The 14879-nt window shown below is 50.8% G+C and overlaps 2 protein-coding genes across 6 annotated transcripts; both read left to right on the forward strand.

Moving 5' to 3' along the window:
- Window positions 1–1552: 1552 nt before the first annotated feature.
- LOC100835175 (zeaxanthin epoxidase, chloroplastic) lies at window positions 1553–7727 on the forward strand. Its single transcript, XM_003579813.4, has 16 exons — window positions 1553–2189; window positions 4091–4253; window positions 4354–4428; window positions 4522–4622; window positions 4707–4822; window positions 4948–5159; window positions 5293–5384; window positions 5575–5689; window positions 5905–6008; window positions 6219–6264; window positions 6338–6402; window positions 6502–6591; window positions 6684–6738; window positions 6927–7015; window positions 7102–7189; window positions 7336–7727. The coding sequence occupies exons 1-16, from the start codon at window positions 1678–1680 to the stop codon at window positions 7414–7416; spliced, it is 2004 nt and encodes a 667-aa protein (XP_003579861.1). The 5' UTR covers window positions 1553–1677; the 3' UTR covers window positions 7417–7727.
- A 140-nt stretch (window positions 7728–7867) lies between these two features.
- LOC100837651 (mitochondrial uncoupling protein 3) lies at window positions 7868–10923 on the forward strand. 5 transcript variants are annotated; one of them, XR_001404772.2, is made up of 4 exons: window positions 7868–8471; window positions 9032–9551; window positions 10258–10398; window positions 10557–10923. XR_001404772.2 is itself a non-coding variant. In XM_014895866.2 (3 exons), exons 1-3 carry the CDS (start codon window positions 8109–8111, stop codon window positions 10724–10726), a joined length of 1053 nt encoding a protein of 350 aa, XP_014751352.1. In that variant the 5' UTR covers window positions 7868–8108; the 3' UTR covers window positions 10727–10923. The 5 variants fall into 5 exon arrangements, 3 of the variants coding, with proteins under 3 accessions (XP_014751352.1, XP_024311639.1, XP_003581289.1); XR_001404773.2 differs by having other exon boundaries at window positions 10564–10923; XM_014895866.2 differs by lacking the exon at window positions 10258–10398.
- The last annotated feature ends 3956 nt before the right edge of the window (window positions 10924–14879 follow it).

Below are 14879 nucleotides of genomic sequence, written 5' to 3' on the forward strand. Positions count from 1 at the left end.
TGTGGGTTGCGTGTGGGTAGCCAGGTTGGCCAGAGTTGTTCGTGGTGTTGTCATGTCTCATGATCATGACACTGTGGACGTTGTTTACGGTTTTTGTCCGGTTTTCCGTTAATTAACCGGACAACTCTCTTCTGCTTAATCAATAGATTGAGTCCTTCGTTTCGAAAAAAAAGATAGAGTAGCGTGTTTGGTTGGTCTATCCTCTGAATTTTCTTTTACTCATTCTCGGTACACTTGTTTAATTTTTTAATAAAGCTAGGCACGATGGGCTTTTCTCAAAAAAGAATTACGTGTTGTCCCCACTAAAAAGAAAATTATGTGTTGTCACATCCACATATAAAATGGATATCAATTATGGTGATCTCATAGAAACTTAGAAAGTAATCTTGGTGGACTTAACTGATCACGAACTTTAGTTTGAATATTCAGATATAGAAACACAGAAAAAGAGTCACCTGATTTTTAATAGGGAGTATAAAAGATCTTGTACTCACTCCGTTACATAATTTTTGTCAAAATATTACATGTATCTAGACGTTTTTAGATAGATACATCCATTTTTTTGCAAATTTGAGACAAGAATTATGAAACGGATAAAGTATTTACCGTAAGGCAAACTTTACCCAATTACGGAGTATTTTAATACCGTACACATCGAGAAACCATATTTGCCGAGATTACCACATGCAAACTGCACTTACCGAATTACGGGGTAACTCCGCAGCAATAAATACGCAGGAGCAAATTTATGTTGCCCGAGGAGTCGACATGGGAGTATCCGCGGGTTCAAGGACGTGCTGTTTCGGACCAAAACCACGTTGTAGAACTCCAGATATATTCAACTGTCGTTCTCTGATCGGATGGAGCCATACGCCAGTCAGGAAAAGATCTCCAAACTCCTATGAAACAGCGATCTGCCACGTCTCCTCGCGTGCTTCTCTAGTTGTTTGTGTGATCCCGTGTGGCAGCTCACTGCTACTACACGTTGCGCAATTAGACTGAAATTGCATCTGCAAACACGTAACAGGGTAATGCAGATTAGACATTATACAACGCTTAACATAGCTGAATGCAGAAAAGAAAAGAAAACACAAGTATGTTTTCAAAACCATAAACAACATGGACGTCCCGAGAGAGATTACACGTTACAACGTTAACAACACGGGCAACATAAATCTGACGACTAATAGTGCATTTCTTGCATCCAGGAATAGCATACGTCCTATATTTTCCACAGGAAGTAATACGCCGAAACTATGTTTTCGAACAAAGGCAGTAAATATCGCTGTAAAATACTACTAACAACGAGTCAACGAGCATCTCTTGCGTTCCACACCGTGGTAATACAGGCTTTGCCAGTCTGTGTTACGCGGCACAGAAGATGTGGAGGACATGGCAAGATAAAATCCTGGGCCAGCCAGCCAGCCAGCAGCATGATCCGTCCGACCTCCCCGGCCCCAATGGAATCCAGCGATTGGCTGCGGCTCATCGTCCCCTGACCACCACCAGTCCACCGGCCCCTTCTCCTCCTCTGCTCCCTTCCACAAGCTCGAGCCCAAGGTTGGTTCTAGAAGCGACGAAACTCAACCTTAACACCTCTCCCTGCGGCCACCGCTCCACCCCCTACTTGACTTGCCCAACGCCTTCGATCTCCTCTGCAAGCTCTGACGCGCTCCCATGGCGCTCCTCTCCGCTACCTCCCCCGCCAAGACGTCCCGCCTCTCGCTCTTCCTCCACGAGGAGTCCTCCTCCTCCTACTACTCGGCGCTGCAGCAGCACCACCACCAGAGCGGCGGGCTCCTCTGCTGCGGCGGCAAGAGGCTCAAGAGGGCGCGCGCCAGGCCGTGCGCGGCGGTAATGCGGCCGCCGGACGCGGCGCCCGTCGTCGCGGCGGAGACGGTGGCTGGGAAAGGGGGGAAGAGGCCGCGCGTGCTGGTGGCCGGCGGCGGCATCGGGGGCCTTGTGTTCGCGCTGGCGGCGAGGCGGAAGGGGTACGACGTGACGGTGTTCGAGCGGGACATCAGCGCGGTGCGCGGGGAAGGGCAGTACCGCGGGCCCATCCAGATCCAGAGCAACGCGCTGGCGGCGCTGGAGGCCATCGACATGTCCGTCGCCGAGGAGGTCATGCGCGAGGGATGCGTCACCGGCGACCGCATCAACGGGCTCGTCGACGGCATCTCCGGCTCCTGGTACGCCCGCCAGTCTCTCCTCTATGTATTTCACCTTGCTCTCACCTGCTCTGCCTGCGTCCGTCAATCCATGTTCTGCTGCCGGTGCAAAGTGAACTGCTGGGAGCTTTGCACTGTTGCACTTGGTTGAGCAGTATACAGTATACTAACGTGTGCCACTTAAGCTAAGCATTCGCATAATCTATTCTCTCTGGCGGCACTAGTCGTGTTCCACGCTTTCTTCAGTGGGATTCAACGATTGAATTAGCTTCTCGTTGAATTGCCCCCGCCCTGACATACATCCGACTCGCGCTTAGCAGTCTGCCTGAGTGCTGAGCCCAACCACACGAGGGGGGTGCACGTACAAGATCCTGCCCCGTCTCGGTAGCCAGACCAGACCAGACACTCCGCCGCCCACGACGAGCCGCCCCACCACGCGGGGCAACAAAAGGAAGGAGAAAAAGAAAGGAAACCCGTCAGAGCAGAGCTGCTTGTATATAATTGGTTGACCACCTACGCGGGTCCGCTTTCCATTCTTTTCCCATGGGGTTGCCCTGCTGCCATGCTACAGCGCCACGTCCCGTCCCCTGCCCCGTCCGTCCAAACGCACCGAGGGCACTACGAGCCGAGAGCGACACCACCGACTTGGCTCATCTCCGCTACAAATTCATCCGTTTCCGTGCCCAGCCGGTCCCCGTACGTGTCCATTAAAATTCGTTATCGCGCAATTGCGAGATTACGCGCAGGTATGGTCGGCCCCCCCGCCTCGCGCCCAATGAAACCATTTCTGGGCGCGTTCGCGAGTACCGGAGCCCGTCCGATCCCCTACCCGCCCCCATGTGTCTCTTGGCTACTAGCCACCCCATTCCGATCAACCTGCCGAGAAGATCTTCTCCTTCTTCTTTTTTGACAGCAGAGAATCAGACCCGCCCGGCTGCGAGTACGCTCTGCTCGCAAGCTTAGCTTCCGTTCCTCGCTAGCTGCTTCTCTCGCCGAGAAAAGCTCCCGCTCCACTCCCACAGCCATGCTCAGCTCCAGCTGCACGCGCGCCTCTCCCGTGGCGATCTCCCGCGCGCAGCCTGCCTCCAGGCGACCAGTAATCCGCCTGCCCGCCCTCCACTCCCCGCGCGGACAACAGGCCCGCAGCAGCATGTGCCTTGTTTCTGGCTCCACGAGGCGCACCGGGGAGATCGTCGCCGCGGCAATGCTCTCGCCGGAGCACCCCAAGCCGCGGGTGCTGGTGGCCGGCGGGGGTATCGGCGGCCTCGTCTTCGCGCTCGCGGCCAGGCGGAAGGGCTTCGAGGTGCTTGTGCTGGAGAAGGACGTGACCGCCGTCCGCGGGGAGGGAAAGTACAGGGGCCCGATCCAGCTGCAGAGCAACGCGCTCGCCGTGCTCGAAGCCGTTGACGCCGCCTCGGCCGACGAGATCATGGACGCCGGCTGCATCACAGGCGACCGCGTCAACGGGATCGTCGACGGCATCACCGGCTCCTGGTAATTGTGGAGGCAAGTCGTTACGGTGACAGAGGCGACTGCTTATTCAAAGGGCTCTTTTTATTGGCTCGTTCTTGTGGAATTTGATGCATGAAATTTTTGTTTAACGTACCGTATTGGCACTTAGTACGACCCGGTCGGCAGTACTTTATGCTCACCTGACATAATTGATCATAGCATATCTATTAACACAGCTTACGTTAGAATCATTAGTCATAGACCTACAGTGACAACGATAGCAACACAAGTGAATAATAGGAATGTAAGTTGTTGCTTCTAATGAATGAACAAGTAGGACTACTTATTTGTGCTTAATTCTACTATGTTTCTTAATTTACGTGCAAGTGTCTGCTTGTTGATTATCTTTAAACTAGATTAGAATTCATTTGCCGGAGGCATCCATTTGACCGAGCCATCTTGGTATTCAGGTACATCAAGTTTGATACCTTTACTCCTGCAGCCGACAGAGGGCTCCCAGTCACAAGGGTCATTAGCCGCATGACTCTGCAGCAGATTCTTGCTCGTGCTGTTGGTGATGATGCTATAATGAATGATTGCCATGTAGTTGATTTTAAAGATGATGGCAACAAGGTGAATAATAAAACAGTTGACTTTAGTGACCTCAGTAGAACACTGGCTGATAATGTTATGGTGAACTCTTGTGTTTGTATCATTCACCGGAGAAGTGCAGGTTACTGCCATATTGGAGGATGGGCGGGAATTTGAAGGTGATCTTTTGGTTGGTGCAGATGGCATGTGGTCAAAGGTAATGTAATTACATGTATTGTTAAAATCAGGAGCGAAGTTGACCAGAATTGAGTTTTTTGCGAGGGGCCTAAATTGAATCTTCATTGGATAGGTAAGGAAGGCGCTTTTCGGGCAAACAGACCCATCTTATTCAGAATACACTTGCTACACCGGAATTGCAGACTTTGTGCCTCCTGATATTGACACGGTTGGGTATGTAGGTCAGATCCAAAAATTAGTACTGTCCTTTCCTCTATTAGTAAATACTAACGTGCTCCACTTCTTCCTCTGTTGAAGGTACCGAGTGTTTCTTGGTCACAAACAATATTTTGTCTCTTCAGATGTCGGTGGCGGTAAAATGCAGTGGTATGCATTTCACAAGGAACCTGCTGGTGGTACTGATCCTGAAAATGGTGAGTGACTATAGTGTTGCTAAATGAAGCCTTCCTCGTTATAAGTTATGGTTCAAATGATAGAAATATATATTTGATATGCTTTGCCTGTGTGCTTATCGTCCACTAACGCTTGATATTAACAGGCAAAAAGAAAAGATTGCTCGAGATATTTAGTGGTTGGTGTGATAATGTCATTGATCTGTTAAATGCAACTGATGAGGAAGCAATTCTTCGCCGGGATATATATGACCGTCCACCTACTATTGACTGGGGGAAAGGTCGCGTCACCTTGCTTGGTGACTCTGTCCATGCTATGCAGCCAAATCTGGGTCAAGGTGGCTGCATGGCTATTGAGGTACACCATTTAAAGCATTACTTACTTAGCCACGGCTATCAGCAATTCAGCATGGTTGACGGATTTCTTGCCTTGGTGTTGTGAGATATAGTACTTACAGTACTGCTGTACCTTTTATCACTTGTCTTTATAGGATGGTTACCAACTTGCTGTAGAGCTTGAGAAGGCCTGGCAGGAGAGTATCAAGTCTAGAACTCCTGTTGACATTGTTTCCTCTTTGAGGAGGTAACTATATCTTCCTTTACATTGTAGCATCTTAGTTTTATTAGACGGTATTGCTTTAGCACCCACTAGGATACCGGAGTAGATTATACTTCGAAACAATTCAATTTCAAAGCTGTCCTATTTTTGTGTTGTAGTCCTTACTCCTTAGTAAGTTGACTGATGGGATATTTGTTTTCATGTTTGGCTTCAGTTATGAGAAGGAGAGAAGGCTGCGTGTTGCTATTATTCATGGATTGGCAAGAATGGCAGCAATCATGGCTACTACTTACAGACCATATTTGGGTGTTGGTCTGGGACCTTTATCGGTACGTCAATAACTTATCCAGCTTTGCAATTCTAAATGAAACTTGGTTGGTTTTCATCTGCCAGCTATATTAAAACTGCTTGTTGACTGTGCCGCCAATCATTTATTAGGCTATCAAATATGTGTTTAAAAAATGATTAGTGGCGTCATAAGAGTATCATAAAAAATGCAGACTAAATTACTGTATCTTTATGTGGATATCTGTTACGTGTGTAGTTTTTGACAAAGTTGAGGATACCACATCCTGGAAGAGTTGGCGGGAGATTCTTCATCAAGTATGGAATGCCTTTGATGCTGAGCTGGGTTTTAGGTGGCAACAGGTGATTATTTTGAGCTATAACTTTGTTTTCATTTCGAGCTAATGTGTAAATATTACTGTATTTTGTAATGGAATTTGTAAACACCATGCTACATCTTCATTATTGTTAGTCTATCAGATGCCTCACAACACACAAAAGACCTTTCCAACTGTCTCTTATTAATCTCCATATGTTGCTCAATAATATGGAAATGAAAATTTCCTTGTACAGCTCAAAGCTAGAAGGAAGACCATTAAGTTGCCGGCTTTCTGATAAGGTATGTTTCTAACAGGCATGTAAATATAAGTCTATGCTAATTATCATTTCTGACATTTAGCATCCCATTGAAGGCGAACGACCAGCTTGGTCAGTGGTTTCAGGATGATGATGCATTGGAACAAGCTATGGGTGGAGAGTATGTTCCTTACTTGCCATCTGGTCTTTTAAGTCGATGTTCTGGATATTACTTTCGGCACCTTTGAAAAAACATTTATTTGAGTAACACTATTTACAGGTGGTACCTCTTCCCTGTGAGCTCTGGAAATGACTCTGCCTCGCAGCCCATTCGTTTAATTAGGGATGAACAGAGGACACTCTCTATTGGGTATGCGTACATAGAAAAAACATTTTCTTTCTAGAGCACTTTCTTCTCCAAGGCTTTCCAGAATTAAATAAATGCATGTTTCTTTTTGGCAGAAGCCGACCGGATCCCAATAATTCTGATTCTTCCCTGGCGTTGCCCTTGCCACAGGTTAGTAATCAAAATAATGTCACCAATTTTTAGTGCATTCTTCGTACTTGAGACCGTACAACATGATGTGTCTACATGGCTGCACTCAACAACTGAAAATTATTTCTGTTCGGCCTTACAATAATTGGAATTTTCGTTCTGTCGATTAACATGTTGGCTTTCCTTTGATCTGTTGAAATTCCTTGCAGATATCAGAAACCCATGCTACCATCACATGCAAGAACAAGGCCTTCTATTTGACAGATCTCGGAAGTGAGCACGGTACATGGTTTACCGAGTAAGTGCTGAAATCAGACTGATTCTGTTCTCTTGCTGCAGCTGATATTACATGCTAATTCATTCACTTGCATGTGGACTTTCCAGCAACGAAGGTAGACGCTTCCGCTTGCCTCCAAACTTCCCAGTTCGTTTCCACCCATCTGATGCCATTGAGTTTGGTTCAGATAAGAAGGTAGCCATCTCTACTGTTGTCACTGCCTCCTCCCCTTTTCTCCCGAAGTACTTCATATCTGTCTGATGGTCCAACTGAATGCGAATTGTCGCAAAGTGCTGACTTCTGAACTCAGAACTCTGATTGGTTAGCATCAAACTTTACAGGCCATGTTCCGGGTGAAGGTGCTGAATACGCTTCCATACGAATCGGCAAGAAGCGGAGGCCAAGTCCTACAGGCAGCATGAGTGGAGACTTCAACCATGATTCCTGTCATCAGCTACTGTACAGCATTCAGTAAACAGCCGACATTGCATCACAGAAAGGAGAGATAGTCTCCGTGAAAGGAAGTAAAGAGAAGTGATTCTTGCATTCGTCCATATGTCACGAACAGGATTTTGTATAGCTTCTGACAGAACTACTTTTGCAGTTCTACGAAAAAGAACTGAGGTGTACAATAGGAATAGGCATTTTTAGCTGTTGCCGCTGTAATACAGTACATTGCTGTGCTATTAACACAAGTTAATATATTTCATCAAGGTAGAATGCAGTTACAACATGAACAAAACAGCGCAATGAATTCTTCGGAAGAGCGAGGAACCGCGCTTGAGAAAATGTTGAACTGAGAAAGCAATTTAGACAGAGACAGATAATTGTCAGCTATTGTACATTCGGGTCATGACAGTAAATGGCAATCGCGCGATGGTCTCCGCCGTGGCCGTGAAACACCCGCCGGGAGCCGTCCACTGAGCTAACCGTGAAGCTCCACCGCCGCGGTGATCGCCGTGGAGGTTGCGCGATTTGGCGGCGGAACCACCCGGTACGCACAATCGAATTCTGCAGCCGTTGGATCATCCTTGGTCGGCCCACATTTACACAGGGTAGGGTGTATACTCAACCGATACGCCGCTAGCAAGGTCTCCGCCCGCCCTTGTGAGCCATGTCCCCCCGCGCCGCGGCCGCCGGCGAAGGCGGCCGCCGCGAGGCCCTAGCCAAGGTATCCCTTTCGTCAGTCTCCGCCGCCACGGCGGAGGTCGCGACCTTCCCCATCGACGCCCTCAAGACGCGCCTCCAGCTCCACCGCGGCCCCGCTGGCGGCGGCGTCTTACGCGTTGCCGGCGAGCTCGTCCGCGACGGGGGGCACTACCGGGGTCTCTCCCCCGCTATCCTCCGGCACCTCTTTTATACCCCGCTCCGCATCGTTGGCTACGAGCACCTCCGGTCCTCGCTCGCCAGCGGCGGCCGGGAGGTGGGCCTTCTCGAGAAGGCGATCGCCGGGGGAGTCTCCGGCGTTGCCGCGCAGGTAACGTGTCTCTGTGATGACCAGATCCGTCTCGTTACATCAGAATTGAAGTGCTTTGTGCTGAACTGCTGATGCGTGCAAGAGGCGATGTGAAAATTAGTCCATAGGATTGTTTGGATATTCACAAATGTTGATTTGAACCTTGCATGGCTGTTACCATAGGATTGCTTGGATATCCTGAGCCCCTGGCAGGCTGTTGGTTGCAAACACTGCTAAGCATTGTCATTCTTTTATAACTATAGACAAAAATTGGGCAGACTATCACTTGCATCCAGAATCACAATCGAACGCAGAATAGGTCCTGGGATGAGGTGCTTTTGATGGTTGGAGTTCAGCACATTCCGATGTGTGGTAAAATCACTTCGATAAAATGGTACTTGTATGATTATATCCCGGGGAAAAAAATTATAGAAGGAAAAAAGAGATCCAGTGATCAGCATGGCATGATTACTGCTAGCAGTAGAATTATGATATCTTAATAGTCGCAACTATTTCCTTACCCAATATATTGCTATCTAAGCTAACACAATAGTTAATGTTCCTGTTGCTTTGCAGTGCAGGTGCTGGCAAGCCCTGCTGATCTCATAAAGATAAGGATGCAGGCCGATAGCAGATTGTTGAGCCAAGGCATTCAGCCACGTTATACAGGAGTCTTAGATGCCTTCACGAAAATCATACGCGCCGAAGGCTTTTTAGGACTTTGGAAGGGGGTTGCTCCTAATGCCCAGCGAGCATTTCTTGTCAACATGGGTGAATTGACCTGCTATGACCAGGCAAAGCATTTCATCATTCGCGAGCAGATTTGTGATGATAATTTGTATGCTCATACATTGGCCTCTGTTGCCTCTGGCCTGTCTGCAACTACATTGAGCTGCCCAGCAGATGTGATCAAAACTAGGATGATGAACCAGGGCCAGGAGGCGAAAGCTCTATACAGGAATTCATATGATTGTTTGGTCAAGACTGTCAAACATGAGGGTGCGACAGCACTGTGGAAGGGTTTCTTACCTACATGGGCGAGGCTTGGTCCATGGCAATTTGTGTTCTGGGTTTCCTATGAAAAACTGCGACAAGCATCAGGTATTTCCTCATTCTAATAGTGCTAGCTGAGTTTCCATAAGCAAGGCATTCAGATGAAAGAAATCGATATTTTTCAACCTTTAGATTGTGGTTACATATACTATGTCTGTAATCTTACTTGTAATTTGGGCATGAATTTTGTATCCCCGATGATTCTGCACAGTCACTCATAAATTTTTCATTCCTTGCAAGTCACTTCATGTTCTTATTCTTGGGGTGCTATTTCTGTCACCCTGTTATAGACAAGAATTTAAACACTTAGCTTTGTTGTTCCCTTTCACTAGATGACATCATTTTTTTTGCTGGGCCAGCAAAGTGTGTCACCTACCTTGCTGGAATCCAGATTTGCCATAACCTCCCATGAGAAATTGTTATTCCTAAATTGTCCTAACTTTGCAAGTTTGATGTTGATAAGTGGCAAGAGAAAGCAAGAAGGGTTAGAGGACACTTGAGACAATCTGTGCCCTTTTAAAGGAATTTGTTAGTAGTACCACAATTTGGCCCCTTTTATCTGTCCGTAATGGCCACATAAGACAAGAAACTATATGATGCTCAAATATTCCCGTACAGAAAGATTAGTTGGTCAATGACCTTCTAGCAAAGGTCTGAAGGTCTCTCCCCATAGATGATCTTACTTTTTCCGAGAAACCCAACAAGGTAACTTTGATCTAGGTTTGATGGTTGAGGTTGTGAATTTGTGATCCAGGGGATTTCACAATTGAGACCGGATCATACTTGACTTCGATAAATTTGAGGCCCTGAGGAGTGGTTGCGGGTGTTTGCGTGTATGTGCGGGGAGGGTGTAGACTGTAGAGTAGGAAGAAGGTTTCCCCAATTTTGCACAAAGGTACGGCCAGCACCATCTGCTATGGTTTTTGTTCATTCTAAGCAACAGTGCAGCACACAAATCTAGATCTAATGTCCTATGTGCGCAGCAAACAAGGCTTGATTCGCGTTCAAGTTAGCTATGGCGCTCACGAGCTCACTTTTTTTTTTTCTTGCTAGCCTACAGAACGACATGTCAATGCTTCGATCGTGCCAAAAGGAGAACCTTTTCTTCAGGAGATCTCTTTCTTCAGAACCATGCTTATCGTAAACATTTTCCAAAGTCCATGGGCTGGACATGCACACTTACGGGTTTGACAATTTGGTCATCCAATCCAAGCAGAAAATAGCGAAGCTCACACGGAAAGTACCTCCATAGCTTGTTTGGTTGGGGGGAATTAGGGAAAGGGAAAGGAAATTGAAGGGGTATGTGATGTTAAATCATCTGTTTGGTTAGAGGGAATGTGAGTATATGAGAGATTGGCATTGGAGTTGAGAGACCAGCTCCACTATTTTTTTTTGAGAAAAAAATATATTTCATTACTTAGACGTGCCAACCAAACCGTTGGCGACGTGAGACTGCACGAAGGTAGGAACAAGGCCCGGCCATACGGCTTGGGGCACATGCTCCATCTTCGCACCTGAAACCGCTAGGGCATCAGCCACATGGTTACATCGACGATTGCAATGTGTAAACCGACATGATACAAAGTTTAAAATAGCATTTGCTCGGATCTCCCGAAACAGTGTTCCATTGGGGCCAAGATCATGGTCCGAACCGGTGAGCGCCTGGACAAGCAACGGGGCATCAGTTTCTATCACAATGTGCATCATTCCCCATAGTTGGGCAGCTTCAAGTGCATTGATGCATGCAATTGCTTCAGCTTGCAACGAATCCATAACATGGTCCATTCTTCCAGCTCCAGATCCCATTGTATCACCCAAATGATCACGAACAATAAAGCCCCAACCGACCGTTTTGGTTGCAGCATCAAAACTGCCATCTATGTTGATCTTGAGCGTGCTCTCATCTGCTGGTGTCCAAGCAATTTCCTGGGAGTTAGCATGCTTCTCTGTTCTTAGAAAAAACAGCTCAAACTCAGAAGCCGAGCGGCGAATCCGAAAACACACATCATCAAGATTGAAAGAGCCATTATTAGCATTGATCTGCCCATCCTCTAATTTCTACAGTAAACGAGGGGCGACTAGGGTTTTCCGCCGCCGCCACTCCAGCGCCGGCGTCCACCTCCCGCCGCCGGCCACCTCCTCCCTCCCTCGGTCCTCTCTCCTCCCCATCCCCTCTTCCCCTCTTTCCCCTCTCTCGTCGTCTTCCCCAACCGGATGGCGGCCTCCCCCGAGTCCCCTCCGCGCCCCTCCACCATGGAGCGGCGGTGGTCGGACTCAAGCCCGACGTCGGATGAAGATGGTTCTCCTCAGTCATACTGCGAGGTTCTCAGAAGCGGGAGCCCCCCTGTGGCGACCTCCGTGGCGATGGGGGCTTCTGTGGTGGAGCGCGCGCCACCTGCTCGACGTATTGCGTCGGTGGTTGTGCAGCCGGAAGTAGAGCCTGAGGGCATGGTTTCGGAAGATGCTGGTGGGGCGTGGCACCGTGCGGGGATGCGGAAGAAGAAAAGGAGCTGGCCGGCCCGTTGCCGGCGGCGGTGGTGCATGAGGAGCTTCCCTTGGAGCTCGCCGACCGCTGCTTCAATTGTCTTCAGGAGGACCATGTCGCTGCCTTGTGTCCCAATTCGACTGTGTGCCTCCGGTGCAAGGGAACGGGGCACATGGCGCGGCTCTGCCCGGTGAAGCGGGGCTCGTCTGGCGCGCCGCCGGCCTGCACTCGTTGGTGAACGGGCGTAGATCCCGGGTGGCCGTAAGCCGGGTGCCGCTCTCCTGGCGCGGCTGGGGCCTGCCCCCACGACAGGTGCGGCGCGGGCGACGGCGCTACGCGCGCCTGTTCCGGTGGTGGCGGCTCCTCGGCCTGGTCCGGTGGTGGCGGCCCCTCGGCCGGTGACTTTTGGTGCAAAGGTGGCGCCAAAGGCTGCCATACCGGCTGTGGCGACGACCGCGGCTGCGGCGCCTGCCCCCGCCCGTGGCGACGGCGCCGGAGTCGATGGTCCTGCCATGGGGCACGGCCTCGTCGCGCCCTCGCGTGGAGACGTGCATTTTCCCACGTTCGCGGGCCATTGAGGAGGAGGAGACTGCCCTTCAATGGAGCTTGGTGGTGCGGGTGATTGGGAATCGCCCCCGCATCTTGCTCTCTTCTATCAACACAGCAATCTGCTCTCGCTTCCCTGCTTTGGAAGGCTCCTTCTCCATCCACCGTTACTGGCCGGATGACTTTCTGGTTGTCTTTCGCTCTCGGGAGGGAAGGGACGCGGTGTTGGCAGCAGAGGTCTTTGGGGGCACGGGGTTTAACCTCGGCTTCACCCCGTGGAACCGCTTCCGGTAGGCCGTCGGGAGGTCGCATCTCTTTCGTGTCCACCTGGAGCTTGAAGGAATTCCGGCGCATGCCTGGAGTGTGGTTACTGCTGTGGCAGTCTTGGGCTTAGCTTGCTCAATCGAGCGGCTGGGGTCTTGTACGGAGAATCGGGAGGACATGGGCCGCTTCCGGGTCTTTGCGTGGACAGCGAACCCCAATCTCATTCCCCGGGAGAAGATCCTCCAGATTGTCGAGCCTCCTAGCCCTGTTGACGAGGAGGACGATCTGTTGGTGCCGCAGGAGCAGCTCCTTCTGACGGAGGTGGATCTCCTGGAGTACATGGTGCTCGTTCACCTGCTCCAGGTTGAGGAGGTGGGCGAGTCGACCGACCGCTCATCTCTTGGTGGGTTGTCGGGCGACGACAGGGAGGGGGGCGACCCGGGGTACTACCCTGGCACGGGTCGACCTGAGCGTGGGCCGAGGAGGAACTCGTTCTCCTGCTCTCGCGGGAGGGTCGACTACGACGACTACGGTGACCGCTTTGGGAGCGAAGTGGGCGGCCGAGTCCACGCGGGGGCAAACAAGGTGGTGAGCTGGTCCTGTCTCTCGACGGCGGCACCGGCATTTACCCTGGTGCTCCGAAGGAGGGCGGCTGGCGAGGATCCTCTTGCCTTTCCTTCCGGGCGCCGGGAGGTTGTTTCTGCCGGGGAGTGGGATCCGATGCGTTTGTAGGCTTCCCTGTCCCCGAGCTCCCCGGTGGTGGCCTTCTGCCCAGTGGGAGTTGGCGCATCCCCACGCCCGACCGAGGATCTCCGGCTTCAGGACCTGGAGATGTCCTCGCACGTCTCTATGGCGAACTCTTCGCGTCGCGTGCGCGAGTTGGCCGACGAGCTGTCTGCTCATGATCCGCCAGGTCATGAGCAGCCTGCTTTGAGCACCTTTGAGATTTGCTTGTCGTTGGATCAAGAGGAGGACCAGGCGACTCCGACTGCTGCCAGGGCGGAGCCGGTGGTGGTTCCGTCTCATGAGGAGGAGCTGCGGTTGGATGAGGGGCGGGGGATTGCCAATTTCCGTGACTCGGTACGGCGCCCCACGTCTCAGATCCTCGCCCGCCCGCCACCCAGGAGACTTCGATGCAGGCTAGCGACCCCGTCTTCGCCGTGTCGCAGCCGACGCCTTGCCGGGAAGCGCGCGCCGTCGGCCGGGATCAAACAGCAGCAGCGTGTTCTCATCCTGCGGTTGGGCTTGGCGCGTGAAGGGGAGCGTACTGGGGAGGAGGCGCTGCAGGCGCACCTGCGTCTCTTCGACCAGCCTCTCAGCTCGGACCACTTGGGGGCCATTCTTGCTCTGTTTGGCTGGGAGTTTCAGGCGCTGCCCCTTGAGGAGGGCGATGTGGTGGCCGTGAGCTAGTTGCGTGGCCGGTTTTGGGCCCAAGGCCGTTGTCGGGTGGGCTTTGTTATGGCTTCACATGTTTTGAATTTGCTAGTGTGGAATGTACGCGGCTTAAACTCGAGAGCGAAGCGTACGGCGGTTAGACAAGTGGTGGTCTCTTCGGGGGCGAACATTGTAGGCCTTCAAGAATCTAAATTGAGTGTGGTTACCCGTTACACCGTGGAGGAGTGCTTATGGCCGGGGTTTGACTCTTTTTTCTTTCTCCCGGCGGATGGCACTCATGGCGGAATTGTGATTGCTTGGAAGAGTGGCGAGGTTGTTCTTTCTAACCCTCACCTCTCTCACAACACGATCACGGCGTTCGTCCAGGATGGTACGCGCTTGGGTTGGTGGCTCATGGTGGTCTACGGACCGCAACTTGATGTGGACAAGGTGCTCTTCCTCCAAGAGCTCCGTGATGTTCGAGATCTACATGCGAGCCCGTGGGTCTCGGCAGGGGATTTTAACTTGATTGTGGATCCTAGTGACAAAAACAATGCCAACATCAATCGGAGGATGATGGGCCGGTTTAGACGGGTGCTCCGGGATCTTGATCTCAAGGAGCTTTATTTGAACGGGAGGAGGTTCACATGGTCTAACGAGCGGGAGAACGTGACGCTTGAGAAGCTTGACCGTGTTTTTGCCTCGGT

This window comes from Brachypodium distachyon, chromosome 5 (genome assembly GCF_000005505.3).
Source record: "Brachypodium distachyon strain Bd21 chromosome 5, Brachypodium_distachyon_v3.0, whole genome shotgun sequence".
In the NCBI taxonomy this organism is placed as follows: domain Eukaryota; kingdom Viridiplantae; phylum Streptophyta; class Magnoliopsida; order Poales; family Poaceae; genus Brachypodium; species Brachypodium distachyon.